Source organism: Camelus bactrianus, chromosome 21 (assembly GCF_048773025.1).
Source record: "Camelus bactrianus isolate YW-2024 breed Bactrian camel chromosome 21, ASM4877302v1, whole genome shotgun sequence".
Taxonomy (NCBI): domain Eukaryota; kingdom Metazoa; phylum Chordata; class Mammalia; order Artiodactyla; family Camelidae; genus Camelus; species Camelus bactrianus.
The window spans coordinates 3358372-3377300 of record NC_133559.1 but is presented as its reverse complement, the minus strand read 5'-3'; the positions used below and the strand labels follow the sequence as shown (position 1 = coordinate 3377300).

General features: G+C 54.2%; 1 protein-coding gene across 1 annotated transcript; it reads right to left on the bottom strand.

Annotated features, from left to right (window-relative positions):
* Positions 1-454: 454 nt before the first annotated feature.
* On the bottom strand, positions 455-18271 carry CIBAR2 (CBY1 interacting BAR domain containing 2). The gene is made up of 11 exons (XM_074349322.1): positions 17769-18271; positions 17001-17190; positions 10807-12106; positions 8733-8967; positions 7005-7073; positions 6817-6918; positions 6702-6707; positions 5829-5933; positions 2860-2973; positions 1494-1601; positions 455-764 (listed from the first exon to the last, which is right to left on the bottom strand). Exons 3-11 carry the CDS (start codon positions 10824-10826, stop codon positions 654-656), a joined length of 870 nt encoding a protein of 289 aa, XP_074205423.1. The 5' UTR covers positions 10827-12106; positions 17001-17190; positions 17769-18271; the 3' UTR covers positions 455-653.
* Between the last annotated feature and the right edge of the window lie 658 nt (positions 18272-18929).

Sequence of the window (18929 nt, the reverse complement as noted above, 5' to 3'; positions counted from 1 at the left end):
CACATGTTAAAGTCCTAACTCCCCGGACCTCAGAATGTAGCCTTATTTGGAAATAGTCTTTGCAGATATATTCAGTTAGGATGAATGGGGTGGACCCTAATCCAATATGACTGGTGTCCTTATAAAAAGGGGACATTTGGACACAGACATGGGGAGACACCATGTAAGGATGAAGACAGATCAAGGTGATGTGTGTACAAACCAGGGAGCACCGAGGATGTCTGGGAAACACCCAGAGGTCCTCCTCACAGACCCAGAAGGACCCAGCCCTGCCAGAGCCCTGATCTCGGGCTTGGGGCCTCCAGACTGTAGGGGAATAGATTTCTGTTGTTTGAAGCGCCCAGTGTGTGGTGATTTGCTAAGGCGGCCCTGGAGACTGATCCACTGAGCTCTCAACGTTAACACAGGCTTAAACACCCGGAGCCCCGGTCATAAGACAGGAAGCGAGACCCGGCACGAGTCAGGGTGAGATGCACCCACATTTATTGAGCACCAGCTATACACCAGGCACCCGGCTGGCACCTTGATCCCCAGAGCGTCCTGAGAGTGATACTCTCCCTGTCGTACGGATGAGGAAACAGAGGCTCAGAGACACAGCAGAGCCCCCAAGCAACCAGCGTCAGCCCCGTTCCCCCGTCTCGGGAGTTCTCGTCCTAGTGGTGGAGGCCCTGCCCCTGCCCCCTGAGGTCCTCCACGGGGTCCTCGGCAGAGCTGTCCTCGCTCTCTGCTTCTTTTCTCTGGCTTCGCATGGTGCTCTGAGCACTCTAAACAACAACAACAACAATATCACAGCACTAATCATAATGATGGTGACAAGTATGGATTTCTAAGTGCTTCGGGAAGGTCTGTTCACCTACCACCACGATGCTTTGAGGGGTTACTATCATTCGCCTCACTTTGCAGGTGAGGCATCTAAGGCACAGAGAAATTAAGGAACTTTCCCAGAGTCACCCAGCTTGGGAGCAGTGGGTTTGGACTCAGGCAGTCTGGCTGGGGACCATACTTCCTTCACTGCCTTTAGAGAGAATTATCCAGAAAGCATGAGACACCCCTTGCCCCCTATTCGCTGGGTGACTAAATCTACCCTGACTGGCATGATGCTGCTTAGCGCCCTGATTTATCCCACCTGGTTGAGCACTCAAGGGTTTCCCTGCAGGAATATAAACGTGCCTGACCACAGGCCTTGCTGGGGCTCATCAGGTAGCAGGTAGTTCGTGCACCGCATTTCTTTCCGAAAAGCTGAGACGTTCTGAGCTCTGAACACGCGGGCGGGGCCCTGGGAGGCAGGAGTGCACACGCCCCCAGACGCCTCTAGGGGGCGCTCGGGAGCCGCGGCGGCCACAGGCACGGGGGCGTGGCTTCCTGAGTCCGGTTCTGGCCGGTTCAGTCCGCCTCAGGCCGGTCCTCTCAGCAGCTCTTTGGATTCCGGCTCTTTGGTGGCCTCTGGACCCTTCACTTTGTCACAGGCCTGACGCCCCACTGCCAGTGCTCACCTGGGCGAGAGACCACGGAGCAGCCGCGGCCGGGCCGGTGTCCGTGAGCGGCCGAGCGTCGCGAGGCCCGTAAGGCCTGTGAACTCCATGCATCTTGGCTCTAAAATCCTGCCGGGAGGGTTGAATCCGCTCAGGAAACAGAAAGGAGTGTGAACGGGAAGGAAAGAGGGCTGGACAGGATGGCGGGCGCACAGGTGACTGCCGGGCCCCCCACCCGCACTGGGAGCCTCCGGTTCCTCAGTCTGTTTGAGCTACAGCAGCCTTGTAAGTGGGCGTTATCACCCCATTTTACAGATGGGAAAGCTGAGGCCCAGAGAGGCTAGGTAACACGTCCATCGTCACATAGGAAGATTAGAAATCACCCTCCTGCCCCCCAAAATAGGGTAGAGATGAGTGACTGCACCGCAGCTTATCCAATCTGCATTTAACGTCTTATGGTGGTTTTAAAGCTCATCCACAAATTCTTTGACACTTTCTCCCATCAGGAGCTGGACTGTAATTCTCCCCTTGAATATGGTCTTTGTGAAGCTCAGATACTTCTGAGGTTAGGTCACAAAAGGTGACACAGTATTTCCGCCTGGCTCTGTCTCTGATGCTCGCTCTTGGAGCAGCTGCCACGGTGGGAGAGGCCGTGGTCAGTTACTCCGGGTGCAAACCCCACTACGGACCCAGACGGGGCGGGCCTCGTCGGGGTACATCTCATACCACTGCCCAGGGCCCCCAGCTCGGAAGGACTCTGCCGTCTTGGAATTCTTAGTAATTGTTGAACAGAGGGCCCATGTTTTCATTTTGAACTCTGAATCACATCGCCTACTGGCTACCCAGATGACAGCCTTCATCAACGAGACACGAGTGGGAAGCCTTGGAAAAGACTCAGCCCCAGCTACAGGCTGGCTGAAGGACCCAGATGAGGATGGCGCCGCTGAACCCTCCAACCCCAGAACCAAAGAAGACAAACACGGTGATGTTGGCTGACTTACACCACCAGGCTTGGCGCGTCGCGTCAGAGGTAACTCAGACAGCTTACTCTAGATCGCGCTCAGATCAGAGGAGGAGGATGAGCACCTTGTCTATATGCAGAGTGCAGCGAGCATCTCCCTGGACGTGCTTGTTGTTGTTGATTCATTTGTTTTTAAACACCCAGGTGACAGTGAACATGGTGATATCCCAGAGAGACAGTGCGGGGGCCATTACCTGCCCCTGGTCTGGCGCCAAGGGCCAGCTATTTAATGCACTTCAAGAGAATGAGCCTTCAAAGTTAGAGAAACTGCAAAATGTTGCCAACAAAAACTGCTTCTATCAAGACACAACCAACTTCAAGGTCAACCCCACACCCCAAATAAAAGATGGGGTGTACATGACCCACCTCCAGATCTCTCTCCAGATCGTACCTCTCCAGAGTCTGGAAGGCGCTGGAATATACCTCCACCGCTTTGGCATGGAAGACCATCTCAATGGTCACGAAATCCGACAAAATTTTCTATGGGGAGACAAGCCCGGATCAGCAACGCTGTCAGGACAGCCCTGGGGTCACCTCAGGCATGGACAAACCAGGAGGTGGGGGCTCAGTTGTCCTTGTGGGGCAGGTCCTTGGCAGGGAATTTCAATGTATTATTTCAAATTAGTTTATTTTTGTTTGAACACATAATGCATCTCCATAGTTCAAATGCTGCCTTGCACAGGGATTGTTCCAGAAATGTGTGAGGCCTTGTTTCTTGGCAAGGACTTTCTGAAGGGCATCCTGCTCTCAGCTCTGTCATCCTGGGCTCATCCACTCAGCCTTTGCTTGTCTCACTCTGCGGACAAGTGTTTGCAGGCTGATGCCTACAAACCTTCAGCCTCTGTCACCCACAAGCTGGAAGTGGGTCTTACCAGAGAGGGAGGGGTTACTGCTGGTAGACATTGCTCGGCCCAGAGGCCCCACGACCTGATCAGCCAGCTTGTCAAAACATTAGTGATAGAGAGGTAGGCTTCTCTTGATCAGATGGTTCAGCATGGCTTAGTAAACTCTTACAGAGATCCTACTGCATGCCTGCCTCCAGTGGGGGGCTTCTACTGTGTGCAAGGTCTAGCACAAGCTCCTACTGTGTGCCAGACCTGAGAGGAGATCCTACTGTGTGTCAGGTCCAGCACAGGCTCCTGTTGTGTGTCCCGCCCCAGTGTGGACTTCTTCTGTGTGCTGGACACAGCACAAGCTCCTACTGTGTGGGGAGCCTTAGCAGGACACAGGCTTGGTGCTAGGGGAGGATCCTGCAGTTTGGAAACGCCCTCTTCACGTCACATGGGAAGTGCCTGGGTAAGGTGGGCCGAGGAGGTCTGTAAGCTGACCTGGGAGAGGGAGTCCAAGGCTGTGATGGAAATCCCTGCCTCCCCGCTCCTCCCCGCCTGCCCTGGGAGGCGGTGCTGGCAGTAACACCTGTGAAACAAGGCCTCATCCTGCCCTTTACTGGCGTGTGGCCCGAGTCAATGACTTATCCCTTCAAGCCTCAGTTTACTCATCTGCACAGCAGAGACCAGAGCGGTCCCAGTTCACAAGGCCCTCCGAGATTCAGTTACTTCAACACCAGCCTCACCCGGGAGCTTATCAGAAATGCAGGTTCTCCGGCCCACCCGGGCCCACGGGATGGGACTCCACGGCAGGCTGGTCATCTCCATTGTAAGGAGCCTTCGAGGGGACTTCTGATGCCTGCTCAGGTAGGGGAACCCCTGCATGAGAGTATTGCTTACATTCTTTTATAGGAGTCAGAGAGTTGTTTTGTAAATGTGATCATTTTCTTAGAATTGCGATCTAAAACCAATATAATGATAATCATTATTTCAAGTTCTGGTTTTTATTTCTTTTAAAAATTTGGAGGTTTGGATAAGTGTCTCTTATCAGTTTAACCCCTGGATGTTAAAAGATGCTGGTTTTAAACTGCATGTTCTGTTGGCCCCTGACCGTAGAGAATGTTGGGTGCTCTCGCTGACCCCCCAGGAGTCCTGCTTTTAGTCCTCATGAACATCAGGTGTTGGACACTGGTCTGCTGTTGGACACTGGTTTTAGGTTCTGCCTGGACATAACAGCTCGGGCACTAATTACCACTGTTTCACTCACTTCATTCGTTCGTTCATTCTTTTGTTCATTTCTCAAATATTTACTGCATGTCTGCTGAGTGCCAGGCCTGGGGCCTGGTACCCAGGACTCAGTGGGGAACAAGACAGGCAGGGGTCTGCCCTGTGATGCTGACATGCAGCGTGGGAGCCAGGCAGGGAACAGTGAGCTCTGTCCCTGCTCTTATGGGGTCTGCGTGATCTGTCTCCCCCAAGGGTGTCAGCTCTATGAGGACAGGGCCTTGCTTTGTTGGCTATGGTGTCTCCAGCCTCAGACATAGCTCCTGGCACATAGTTGGTGTGTATTTAAACATCTGTTAGATTCAAGAGTGAATTAAAGATACAATGAATCCACCTTCTAGGATAACTGTCCCCCGAGGGAGCAGGGCAATGTGTGCTAACAGTGGGGTGGACCAGGTCTGGGGGTCCAGGCGAGTCTCCCTGAAGGACAAGGAGGTATTAATTTGATGCAGAGTAAGGGCAGAGCCCTGCTGGTAGAAGGCACAGCTTGTGCAAAGGCCCTGAGGTATGAAACGGCTTGGTGCGCTTGAGCTTGGAGGGGTATGTCCAGATGAGGCTGGAGGGCTGGGCTGGGGCTTCTGGAGACTTGGGGGGAATTTCAGCCTTTATCCTTGGAATGAGAGAAACCACGGGATGGTGTTAAACCTAGGAGTAACAAATCAGAGCTGTCTTTTGTGAGATCCCTGGGGCTGCAACTTGGAAAATGGACTAAAGGGGGAGTCAAGAGGGGGTACAGGGGCCTCTGTGACCATCTTGCCCTTAAAGACCCTGACTCCCTGAGGCCTCTTGTAAGAGAGGGGCTCTGGGCCCAGGATTCTGGGGGCATCGGGTTGGGGTCTGGGTGACTGGGGCTTCACAGAGGGGAAGAGGCAGTCAGGGCTAGTCCTATGCAGACAGGAAGGGGGCTAGGGAAGACAGACCCTGCCCAGGTCTCCTGGATGGTGGGGAGCCGTGCTGGGTGTTGAGAGGGCTGGGCTGCCAATGCTGGCTTCCAGGCAGGACAGCTGTGCAGGACAGCTGCCCAAGCAGCCGGCCTCTTAACCCCCGCGGCCAGGATGAAGCCAGGATTAACTGTCCTAGGAGCCTGGGCTCACACACACACGCACACACACACACACCATGTGCACACACACACACCATGTGCACACACACATGGGCACACTCACCAGTTCTCACACAAGAGGCAGCCCAGAAGACTTCCGCCTGGGGACCTCCCACCTCTACCTGTAGGTCCTTTAGCTTCTGCTTCTGGAAGGCATTGACCGTCTCCTCCAGCTGGTGGGTGGTACGGCCGGCATCCACCGAGGCTCTCTGCACACAGGTCTCCGCCTGGCCCCGGAGATAGAGGGTGTCATGGGGGCTCCATTCTCGATCATTTTCTGTCCCTTCACCCTACTTTGGGGCCAGCTTTCCTGTGTCATGGGCATCTCTTGCCAATTTAGTCATTGACCATGGCAAAAGGGGCAGGTGCCGCTTGGACAGACTCACTTGTCAGCTGTGTGACCTCGGGCAAGTCACTTAACCTCTCTGAGCCCCAATTCCTGCAAACAAGGGACAGTGATGAGGCCTGCTTCTGCAGGATCGTTGCAAGAATTAGAGTGGGCACCACCGAGATATTATTATAACAGGTACTCCACATTCACTGATCATGAATTCCTGCAGGTAGAAAGGTTTTAGGTAACTAATTTATTGGTTCCTTTGATTGACATCTGTATGACCGACTCCACGGTAGGCCGGCAGATGAAGGAGCTGGATTTCAGAGCCAGGCGCCCTCAGGGCTGAGTTCCAGGTTTGTCACTCAGCTCCCTGCGTGACCTAGGGTGAGTCACCTCTCTTGGTTCCCTCACCTAGACGGCCCGCCTCGTGTGAGCAGTGAGCACGTTACAGACCCGCGGAGGGGAGTGACTCCCTGACTTGCTGCGTGGTGTTGCTGTGGGGAGGGAACCCAGTTCTCTCAGACCCCAACCAACCGCTTTCCCAGCACCTCAGACTCCCGGCTCGAACTCAGGGCCCCGCACACACCTGCCTGGGTGAAGCTCACCTCACCATTTTGCGAGGCCATTCATTACCTTCCCCAGACAGACGTGTCCTGCTCACCTGGGACTGAGAAAGGTGCTGTTAAGGAGCCAGGTTAACCCGCAGCCCCTGGGGTGGCCCCTGCAGCCCCCCTCCTCCCCGGGAGCACGCGGTGCCCGGCCTCATGGAAGGATACGATCATCTGTCTGTCCGAAGGGGACTTCTGTCTCAGCTTCTCCAGTTTTTCCAGTTGTTTGATCTCATGGTTCCGGACATGTTTGAATTTCTTGATCTCAGCCTAAGGCAGGAGTTGGGCTGTTTCCTGGGGTCCCAGCCTGGCCAGCCTCTGATGCGGCCCACCCGCAATGCTGGGCCCTCACTCACCTGGGTCTGCTTTATCTGTGTCCCGTAGAGTTTCAGGGGGTTGACGACCTTGAACTCCAGCCTCTCCACCTGGGGGACCATGGACACACAGAGAGTCAGAATGGGCAGAGCCACGGAGGTGCTGGGAGACTTCGCGGCCTCTGACCTGCATTTATAGTGTGCCATCTGCATACCCGGAGCTGCACCATGGGCCCATGGGGGACAAGGCCAGGACCGGTTACCCTTCCCCTACCTTAGGGTTGAGAGCACCAACCTGGGCTCAGGGTGCTGCCTCCCAAGGGCTGGGGCGACACATTTCATATCACTGAGCCCTGTTTCCTTGCCTGTAAAATGGGTATGACTGTGCCCAGGGTTCATGGCAGCTCAAGGGGACCCAGCACTATTTCAGTTCTCGAAACTGCCTTAAGGCCTTCCAGGGGAGGGTGACACACCCGCCTGGAACGTGGACTAACACGGAATTCAGAGGTGACTGCTCTGTGCGGCCCCTGGGACACGGCAGGGTCGGCCAAGGCAATGCCTCGGGCCCCTGCATCAGTGCCCAAATGCCCAGCCTAAGGCTAGACACTCGAGTAAGCATGTCAGTAACAATAACAATGGTCACAATGACAGCTGGTGTGGATCACACACTTACCCTGTGGGGGTCACACTAGAGCAGGTGTAGGGGTGCCCCCAAGGGTTCCTTCAATCACCCATCGCCAGGCCCCACCCCAGAGGTTCTGACTCAGCAGGTCCAGGGAACCTGCATTCCTAACAAGTTCCCAGGTAAGGCTGATGCTGGAGGATGGTCTGGCCTGCCAGATGGGTCAGGGGGGCCAAAGTCCCCACGCAGTCCCAGCCTCCTCCTTCATCAGCACTTATGGTGCTTGTAAATGCAGATCTAAAACTCATGAGAATAATAGCTTTCCCAGGTACGGAAAGGGAAGGGGACTTGCTCCCTCCCTTTGCTGGCAGCGTTTCCTTTAGAAAACTTAAAATTGTAAATCCTTTCTCTGTCCCTTTGGGATGGATGTCAACCTTTTGACAAAGACGGAAAAGCCTCTGGCTGGTTTTACACCAGGAAAGATCAGTCATCTCTGCAAACGTCAAGGATAAGAGCGTCTCCTGGGGGTCTGCCTGGCGCCGGGCTCCTCACCTGCCTGCCTGCTTGTTGAGGGAGACAAGGAGTGTTCATTTTCTTTGGATAAAGACAGCCAGCACAGGTGGCCACCCAGTCACCAGGTGGAATTAGGAAGCCCTGTGTGACAAAGGGTGCTGTCCCCTTCCCAGTCCTCGGGGAGGCCCCGTCCCGGAGGACAGTTACCTCCCGGCTCCAGAACGTGCCCACAGCGGCTTCCTCCTGTGTGGCTGTCAGAGGAGCGCGGTTTCTGCCTTTGCCGTCACTTGTCTGATCCCTGTGACGTGCACTGCCTTGTGGTTTGATGCTTATTCAGTAGAAAAGGTGTTTCATTCTTTTCTGCCATCACAGAGAGGATTTTTCTGGGCTGGCTGGAGGTTTTTATTTTTCATTGTTTCCCTAACTCCCTGCAGCCCCCTTTCCCCCTGCTAAGCCTTCGGGCTCTCAGTCCTATAAACCGAGGTGTGGCCCTGGGGAGGGAGTGGTGTGAGTGTCCTCCCTCGGGGACACCTTTGCAGGAGACATGTCCACTGACTGTGGTCCCCACCAGTCGGCTCCATCCCTCAGACCCAGTCAGGCGATGGGGTCTGGCTCCTCTGGGGCAACCCACTCACCTCAGCCTGCCGGTAATCCTGTACTTTGGCCAGGTCCTCTGCGAAGTTCCTCAGGGTGGTCCGCATCTCCAGGTTCTCAGTGTTGGCGAAGTCGATGAGCTGTTTGACCAGCTTGTCGGCCTTGTCTCGCAGACGGGCCGTCTTGCGGGTGTAGGCAGCCAGCAGCAAGCAGAACTGGCCGAAGTACTTCTCGGCATTGGTCACCGTTTCCTCCATCACCCTCACCTGGCAGTCCCTGGGGAGTCGGGGGCCTGAGGGCCCGTTCTGGGCAGTGACGCTCAGCCAGATCAGGACAATGACGCAGGGGTCACCCACCTATCGCCCCCCTCCTGAGTGGCAAGCCCTAGGCCAGGTGTCTCTTCCCCGGGTTAACGCTCAGTTCTTGGGTCAGATGCGGGAGACTGGCAGGGTCACAGGGCTGGTCAGTGGCCAGACAGGAATGCAAACGTGGGTTTGACTCCTCACCCAACCTCTTCCACCCTGGGACCCTTTAGAGGGGCTTTATCGTCCCCACGGAGTTGGGCCAGATTGCAGCCATCCTGGCGGCCGCAGTGTCTTCCGTCTGAAACCCCCCGATTCTGTCTTTACCCCCAGCTGTTGAAATTCTCTCCTTTCTCTAAACTGTAAAGCTATTTTTTTTTAATTAAAAATTGGGGGGGGGGGGCGGGGGAACCGGTTTTAGGTTTACAGAGAAACTGAGTGGAAAAGACAGAGAGTCCCCAGATATCCTCTCCCCAGCACCTGTGGTTCCCCTGTTATTAACAGCTGCCCTCAGGGGCAGTGCCTTTGTTACAAAAGAGAAGCCAGTTGTGATATGTTCTTACTAACTAAAGTCCCTCCTTGACATGACGATTCCATCTCTGTGTTTTACGTTCCATGGGTTTTGACAAGTGCTTGAGGCCCTGTCTCCATCGTCACAGCGTCACAGAGAGAAGTCTCATGGCCCCAAAGACCCTGTGCTCCACCTGTTTGTCCCTCCTCCCTCCCCCAGCCCTGAACCTTTAGCTTGTCCCCCTGGCTCGAAGCTTATCACTTCCTGCCGAGCTTGGTTTTTTCGGGGTAAGGTGGGCTGGAGCTGGCTGACACATCTTTATGTGCTGCGAACCCAGTGCCTGCCTGCCCATCGGAGGTGTTCCATGAAATAAGATAGAGTGAGCGTAGGGCCTGTTGGATTTCATCTTCCCGAGACAGCAAAGGGAGCGCAGCCTCAGGCCCTCACTTCCCTCCCACCCCACTGCACCTCCTTCCAGGTGGTCACTGCCCCTGCCTGTCTCCATTTGACCAGGGCGCCATCCCCCTGCCCTCTAACCATACCTCTAAAGCTGGAAGCTGGAAGGAGGGCCCTTGTCCTCCCCCTGACAAACCCTAACTGCCCTTCATGGTTTGCAATGCACACGGCAAGCGTTACTCTGCAAGCAAAGTAAACGGAGGCCAGAGAGGTAAAGCGTATTGATCCAGGTCACATAGCCGGCCGCAGTCTCTGTCCCTCCAGCTGGGGTCCTGGGACCCTTCAATCAGAATCACCCTGGGGCACAAGTTAAACCTGCAGATTCCCAGTACACCCGCCCCCAGACTTGTGAACCATACTCCCTATGAGTAAGGCCCAGGGGGGTGCATTTTTAAAGAAGCACATTGGGTGGTTCAGAGGTGCCCTTGGTATTGCAACCTCCCAGAAGAACCAGGCATGGAAACAGCCAGGTAAAAAGCCGATGAGATGAGAGGTAGAATCAGGCTGCAGGCAGTGGGGTCAGGGATGATTCCACAGAAGGGTGGTGCCTGATGCGGCTTTGAGGCATGAAGAGAGGTTTCCCAGGTAGAGGTGAGCAAGGAAAGTTGGATACCCCAGAGCTGTGGGCAATAATGCTGGAAAAGCAGTCAGAGGCCAGATTCTGGAAGCCTCCATGGTCCCGGGCCCTGTCCTCCCTAGACCTTGAGGTGGGCTTGGTGTAAGTGAGAGAGCACCCTTACCACCGCCCCCTAGCAGTCCAGGCTGCCCCATCTGTCTTGGTGCATCCGGCCCTAAATACCTGGCCGCCACCTCCCTCCCAGCCGGGATCAGCGCAGGGCCACTCACCTGAAGAGAACAATGTTCATTGTGACCAGAGCTGGCAGCTGTCCTGGTCTTAGGGAATAAGGACAGAGCCCCAGGGGTCCTTCCCAAAAGCCTGGGAGAAGCCGCACAGGGCTGGGCGCAGCTCTGTGGTCCTGGCTCCAGAGACGCTGCCACCTGGTTGCCAGGCAATGTGGCCACCCACAGTCACCCTGGGAGGAGCCTTGGCTGGTTGCCTGGGCAGCCTCTCTCAGGGCCAGCCCCCGAGCAAGCGGGTTAGGAGGCTACCCCAGGTGGGGTCCCAGAGGCTCCTACTTTCCACATGGAGGTGGAGGTGCTTGTGAACTTGGCAGTGTTGGGGTTCGCCAGGAGGTGCAAGGACTGGATTTTGGGCTGCTCTCCTGGGACTCAGCCCCGGGCCCAGATGTGCTGGTGGATCTATCGCTGAGTCTCCTTCTCCCACAAGGAGGTGGCCTGGCCTCCCCAGGCTCCTCGGAGAGCTGGCTGTGCGGGGCAGGTTTGTGAAGAAGCACAGAGTGAACCTGGGGGGTCCCGAGGCCTTGTGACTGATGGAGGGGATGGCACTCACCCACAGGAACATCTTAAACATTTTTATCATCATCTTATTGGTTTTGTCCCCTTATGATAAAAACTGTCTGCTCATTATTAGAAAAAAAAAACCAAAGAGAACACAAAAAGGAGGAAATATAACAGCACGTATAAAACTGTACTAACTTAAGATTAAGTACAATCCATTTTGCTAATTGTAAGATTTGTGCAATTCAGTGTGCCTCCACTTTACCTAAAGAAAAGAATATGAAACTCACAAGCACAGCAAGCATGAGAGATGGGGTGGGAAGAGGGGGAGGTAGAACAGCAGAATGTTGGTAACTGTAGCCTCTGATACAAATCTGATACAAATTTAAATAACCTATAACGAAAAACTGTGTGTGTGTGTGTGTGTGTTTGTGTGTGTGTGTGTGTGTGTGTATAACTAAATCACTATGCTGTACACCAGGAACTGACACATTTAAATCAACTCTACTTCAATTAAAAAAAAAAAAAAGTGGGAGTTGGGAATCAGGAGGACAACAGAATCTGAGACATTTCACTTTCAAACCTAACCTTTCCAGTGAGCCAACTGCAATGGTCAGTTTTCCATGTTAACTCAGCTGGGCCAGGGTATCCAACCATTTCATCCAACGCAAACTCACGTGTGTGCATTTGGGAGATGTGGTAGCATCTGCAGTCAGTTGGTTTTAAGTAAAGAGGCTGCCCCTCAGTAATAGGGTCGGGGGAGGCTTCACTCAATCACTGGAAGATCCTAAGAGCAAAACAGAGGAGGGTTCCTGGAGATGAAGAAATTCCGCCTCAAGCCAACAGCGTGAGCTCCTGCCAGAGTTTCCAGCCCGCCCTGTGGATTTGGGACTTGCCAGCCCCCACATTGCATGAGCCAATTCCTTAAAATACATCTCTTCATGTATCCGATTAATTGATTCTGTTTCTCTGGAGCCCCCAGCTCTTCTAGGACCCCGAGGGGCTGCAAAGCCATTTCAGGTTTCTGCCGCTCTGGGAGGGTGGGCTTGGCATTACAGGCAATGGCCACGAGAGGGCAGCAGAGACCACCTAATGGGGAATCCCCGAGTGGCGGGCCGAGGGGACTGTGTGACCTCAGGAAGCACATCCCAGAGAAAACTGCCTTTACCCATGAGGGGAGAAAGAGCAGCGGGTTGGAGAGGAAGGGCAACGGGTAATTCACATCTTGAAACTTAAAGAACTAAGGAATGGAAACCACCTTTTGTAGGGCCACGTGGAGACATCTTGTGGCCAGAGAGGGAAAAGCTGAGGTAGTGGGGAGAGGGGAAAGTCGGGGAGAGGGATAGGGTGCAGGGGCTGAGTGAGGACAGAACTGGCCCTCCCTCCCCCTCACCCACCCCAGGCCCCTTCACTGCCCTTGGCCACAGGGGCAGGCAGGTCTGTGTCCTTGAGAAAAACTGCACAAACCATGTGCACCCCTCATTTAGAGCCCATGACTCTCTCTCTTTCCTACAAGTTAATTTTGCTGAACCACGAGAGAGACAATTGCAGACATCCTGACCTTTTCTCCTTGCAGGAGAAAGTTCATTCTCCTGCAAGACCTCAAGTGACTACACACCCAGGAAGGGACAGGGACGCAGTGCTGGCATCCAGTACTCTCTCCACTGTCAAGTTTTCCCATCAGGTGCTCACTGAGTGTCTCTCCCACCCCCAGGCCTGGGCTGCTGGTGGGGACGTGTCTCTACATAGGCAGACAGGTCCCTGCCATGTGAAGCTTTTGCCCAGGGGCCCAGTCCAGGCTCTTCCCTCCTAGCTAGACCCCAGGGCAGGCCAGGACTCCTCTGAGTGTTGATTTTTTTCATCTGTGAGGTGGGGACAGTAGTCATCCACCCTCATAGGGTCCCCTCAGGAAGGAAACGAGATGGGGCTGGGGAGGGACCCTTGGTGTCCGGCCTCCGTAGGATGAGGCCGGATGGGTAGGATGGGCAGGATGAGGGTGGCTACCAGTGCCTGGAGGGACCCCATCCCCACCTGGGGGTCTGCTCCCAGATCCAATGCACCAACATTTTTTGTGTAGCTCAGAAATGAATTAGCTTTTTTTTAGCAGCTGCATCACAGCGAGCTGGCATTCTACAGGCTTCGCGAAGCCAGCAGGCGGGCAGGTGAACTCCAAAAGGGGCACTGAGTTGGGGCTTCTGCAGACCCCACAGTTGGCAGTGGCTTTGCAGCCCTGTCGGTCCCCAGGGTTTCTTGTAATTCAGAGCCCGGCTTGGGGGATGTGCTCAGGCCCCACTGGGACTGGGGTCAGGCAGGTGAGTCTCAAGTGGTGGAAGCGGTGGGGTGGACTCTGTCCTAGATGGGCCCGCACAGGGGGCATCAGGGCAGCCGGAGAGGTAAGGCTGGAGGGGGCGATGGGGAAGGTTCCTCAGTCGTGCCAGGCCTTGAATTGGCAAAGAGCCCCTCACACCCCAGATTCTGCTTTGGCTGACTTCTGACCTCCAAAATACGAGATAATAAATGTGTGCTTTTTCTAAGTGGACCAGAGGACTCATGGGCCCACTGATTGTGGAGCCCTCTGCCCCCCTATTGGTCTTTCTCACGCTCCTCACTCCTGGGCCTGGGGCCTAAGCTCCAGACGGGACCCCTGGTGCCTTCCTGAGTGGCCTCTGCTCCTACTCTTCCCACTGCCTGAGCCCACAGACCCCCAGACAGGAGGACCCCAGAGCCAGAGTGCAGAGTCCAAATCCGGCTCTGTTGGGTGATCTTGGCGGCGGGGTTGAGGGTGGGGCACCACCCTCCCCGAGGCTCAGCACCCTCCCCGGGTAACGAGGGTGGCGTGCATCTACCCTACTGGGTTCCGAGGGCGTTATGAGAAATAATGTCCGTAAAACTATCCAAATAATGTCTTCGTCACGGTGTCTGATGGTGTCAATGCTTACCAGTCGTCCTCTTCTGATTCCTATCTTTGGGTCATGTTCAAATGCCTCCTCCATCTGAGCTGTGCCCTCTGGCCCCAGACAGCCCTGGTATCCCATGGACCAAGGTGGATGGTGTGATCACCTGTGATGACAGCGTAGTCACTGACATTCACTGGGCTCTTATTCTGAGCCAGGTGCTGGGCTGAGTGTTTTATGCAGACACACAGCGACTGTCAGTCTCACCTCCGAGCCCCCCAGCCTCTCTCATACAGCAGGCGCCCTACAGCCCCTCTGCAAACGACTGCAAGCCACTCTCCAACCAAAGGATGGTGCATTTCTTAGGAATAGTTTGGCCACAAATCAAAGGAAACCTCAAATAACCATGGCTTTAAGAAGATGGAAATTTCTTTCTCACTGTAGGAGGCTTCATGATGCTAGGGCCCAGGTCTCTCCTATCTTGTTTTTCCTATTTCTAGAGTTGCCCCTGTGTTCCAAAGTGGCAGCTGGAACTCCAGTCATCACATCTACCATCCAGCAAAAAGAGGTGGGGCAAAGAAGGGCATGCCCCCTTCTTTACTTAAGTTGTACACATCACTTTGTGTTCGCATCCCACTGGCCAGAACTTAGTCACATGGCCACGCTTAGCTGCAAGGGAGGCTAGGAAATGTAGTTTAGGCTGCAGAGCCCACATCTGGCAGGGTACACCTCCACCAACTCCCCATGGATTCACAGCCACTAAACCTCAGCCTCGGGAGACTCGATGTGGACTCCCTCAGACTTTCCTGGCAGGGCCCTGACATCGGGGATCTGGGGAACTTGGCAAACACCCAACCCTGTGTCTCCTAGAACTCAGGGCTCATGTGCTGAGCAAGCACCAAGGACAGACCTGATGTCCCATCTTTCTCCAAGCTGGCGGTGGCCTCGGGTTCCTCGGGCTCAAGATCATGTTTGTGGCATGCCTCGCTGCCTGTCTGCAGTCTTGACCAAACAATTAGAAAAGGGCTCTCAGATTTCTTCAAATGAGCAGAAGGAAAGAAAGAATCAAAACTAAAATATGTTTCTCTTGGAAAACCCAGGGGTGATTTCGAAACCGGGTGATGTAGGAAGTCAGGAAGGGGTTGGAGTAGTTGCTATCTGAGTCTACCAAACGGAGAAAAACTCAGGAGCACTACTGAGAGAGGGCCCTGGAGGATGGTAAGAGGGGTTCTGGGGAGGAGGACTCATGAGTCACGGGGTCAAGTCCTGCCTTGGCTGCAGGATGCTGTGTGACCTTGGGCAGGTCACTTCCCCTCTCTGAATCTCAGATTCTTATCTGTATAATGAGAGGGTGGGACCAAGTGTCCTCCCATTTCTGCTGCCCTGGGGATCAATTCCACATCCCGGAACACCCTGCGCTCTGACCCTGTGTAGCTTTCTGATAAGCAGAAAGTCCTCAGCCTGTAGCTCAGGCTGCCTGGGGAACCGTGGCTCCTGGAGCCCAGCCCCAGCTCCACGTGAAGGGGCCTCTCTCCTCTATTCTTTCTCATCTGCTGGACTCCTGGCAGCACAAATGTTTCCTGAACAGGAAAGCCTTGTTCCCTCCCAGGCAAGGAGAAGACAATTTAGGAGCAATTAGCAGCTCCCCAGGAGAAGAGACACAGGGAAGGATGGTGGGAAAGTAAAACCCTAAGATGCATCTTATTCATATATTTTACACAGCTTTTCCCCCCTAATTACAGAAAGTCCAAAAACATAGGTAGAAAGTGTGGATGGAAAAGCCAATAACCCGCATCCAGAGATGCCCCTTAGCTACACCGGGGTGCATGTCCTTACCATCCGTTTGGTAAATAATTTATACCATTTCGTGATTTCTACATATCACAGGCATGCCTGGTTTCTTACCAACTCTGTATTGGTCTAATTTTTGTTATTTTTTTCGGCTTTTCGTTAAGAAAGATTTCAAGTACACAGAACAATGGGAAATATAGGACATTATAAATTGTGTACCCACAGTCTCAGTTCAAATACCACGAACGTTTGCCAGTCGTCAGCCTTATTCTTGTGGTTGTATACATTCCATGACAGCACTTGTACTCGGACCTGGTCAGTTACCGAGCAAACATTTATGAAGTGGCTACTCTGTGCGCAGCGGTCTCCTAGGCACGGGGACCACACCAGGGAGCAATAGTCCGGCATTTGCCGAGTGGATATTCAGTGGGGAATCTTTGAGATCACGGAGCCATCAGCCAGCAGGTGAAGTGGAATTTCTAACATGCAACCAGCCTTCCTGGGAGCTCAGGGCACCCTCGAGATGGGTGAAGGTTCCCTCTGGGGACTTTTGACCCATCAGTTTGAGGCCCATTTCCTCAGTAGGAGGGAGTCGCCAGGGCCTCCCCCAGCCAGTGGGAAACCAGTGCCAAGTGGTCCAAGGCTTTTATCAGCCATGTCTCCCCAACAGCCACCAGCCATGGGTAGGATGTGACCACAGCAGGACCCAGCCCAGTGGCCCCCCAAGGCTGACCACATGGCTTAGCATTTCACAGTCCAAAGCCAACAAACAGGAAGGGCCACAGGAGAGGCAAAAATGAACTCACAAAGTGGGGTTGATCCCATTAAGAAAAAAGTGCCGGACTGTTGATTTTCTTTATTTTGGTGCTCAAGTGTCTCTTGTGCAAAACGTCAGTGGTTGTAAGTGGCATTTTTTAAAATGTCCTCACTTGGCAAAACGAAGAGTTGGCAACCCTTTGTTGGTTCCCAAAATGGGGAAAGAGAAAAACGACTAACCTGTGACATCGAAGAGCTGGGAACCACCATCTGGTGCACCTCTCACACTCGCAGAGGGTGGGAACAGCCAAGGCCTACATCAGGGTGTGGTGACCGTTTGCACCTCTCTGACCTGCAGCTTGACTTTCTCCCTGTCCAGACTGTCCCCGTGTCCAAAGGCCCCAGGCTCGAGGGAGAGGGGCAGCATCACCTGGGAGAAGGTGAGCCACTGGCGTCAGTGAGGGAGACGGCTCAGGACGCTCAGGGCTGCTGGGGGTACGGTTCCCTGGGACGTGTGACATGTGCACCTATCTCCCAGCCCTCTAAACAAGGAAACGAAGGCACAGAACGGGGTGGGGTCTGTGCCCAAGGAGATTGGAGCTGGGCCCCAAAGTCTCTGCCTTCCATCTGCTCAGTCCTGATTTCACCCATTAGGAAAATTTAAACATAGTTATTTGGGGGAACTGATGCAGATAAAATGCCTTTTTATTTGGCCAAGCCAGAAACATTTTTAAAAAGCCTCCAAAATGAAGAGCTCCCTGTCACAGCATTTTATTCCAGGAAAAACACTGTAACACACACACACACAGATGACCTCGGGGGTGGGTGCCAGCTGTCCCCTCACGCTGACACATTCTAAACGCTCAGCATCCTTATTTTGCTTTTCTGTTGAGTTCCCGTTGGCCTAGGACTCCTAGCCTACCTTTGGGGGACAACCTCAGCCAAACTGCTTGGTTTGAATCTCAGCTCCTCTGCGCCCCAGCCCAGAGGCTGTGGCAAAGGTCTTACCTGCCGCGGCCTCAGTTTTCTCATCTGTGAAGTGGGAACAGTAAGACAGAGCTTCGACAGGGCCTGGTGCATGGTGACTAGTCCGGAAATGACAGCCGCTTTGCTTCCCGGTCCTGGAGCAGGGGCCTGGCTGGGCTCAGCACCGCGGGGAGGAGGGGGAGCGAGAGCGAGGAAAGTGGGAGGGCGTCCAAGATCAACTCTGCTGACTTCAGGCTCCACTGAGGCCGCGGCCACCGTCCAAGCCGCCTCCATCAGAGGCACCGAAGGGTGACCGCCCCTCGGGCTCCCTGATTCCACAAGGACAACTCAGCCTCTTCCCTGGGGCTGCACAGAACTTTTTCCTCTAAACAATAAGCGTGGAGCTCCTGTGCTTCCTCCCTCACAGGGCGGCATCGCACATCCGCTGCGTTTGGCGGAGGTGGACACTGCAGAGGCCAAGGTGCGGGGGCCGGGCCCGTCTGGGAGCAGAGAACTGCAGTGGTGGGGCGGGGGAACTGAGACCAGGTCCCTCCCAGGGCAGTCACTTTGAGTGCGCCACCCAGCCCGGCGGGGCCTGCGGTGACACGTTAATCAGAACGTGACGAGAACATGGAAATTTCCACTGGATGCCAGTTTGGGTTTGGTTCCTTGGACTTCTGAGTGATAAAAAGTCTTTAAAGCAGTTGTGCAGTCAGGATTTGTGTTCACATGTGGGTGCTGAGGGTGGTCATAAAGTCATCCATTCATTCAACACAATTCTTATTGAGCGACTGCTCTGGGTTGTGGGCCAGGGGACCACGATGGACAAGTCAGGTGTGTGCCCTGACTTCCTAGAGTCTCAGTCTAGAGGGAGCCCCCAGTTACACAGGGGCATGGCAGGCCCGTGGGCAGTGAAGACTGTGTTCAGATGATCTGGCAGAAGAGGGAATTAAGAGTTAAGAGCCCCCACTGGGATGGCTACTAGCAAAAAGATGGACAGTCACAAGTGTTGGCGAGGATGCAGAGAAATCAGAACCCAGGGAATGGAAACTGGTGCAGCTGCTTGGGGAGATGGCCTGGCAGTTCCTCAAAAGGTTAAACATAGAGTGAGCATGTGACCCAGTCATTCCACTCTAGGTCTCTCCCCAAGACAAATGAAAACGCCCACACAAAAATGAGTACACAAATGTTCACAGCAGCACT

Bases quoted from the DNA above. Each gene is read 5' to 3' on its own strand.
- CIBAR2 (XM_074349322.1), bottom strand. From the start codon at position 10,826: ATGAACATTGTTCTCTTCAG. The intron at 2,974-5,828 runs GTAGAGGTGGGA...GTCTCCCCATAG, and splicing joins AGAAGCTAAAGGACCTACAG to AAAATTTTGTCGGATTTCGT. The intron at 1,602-2,859 runs GTGGGTCATGTA...CCCTCCCGGCAG, and splicing joins ATCTGGAGAGAGATCTGGAG to GATTTTAGAGCCAAGATGCA.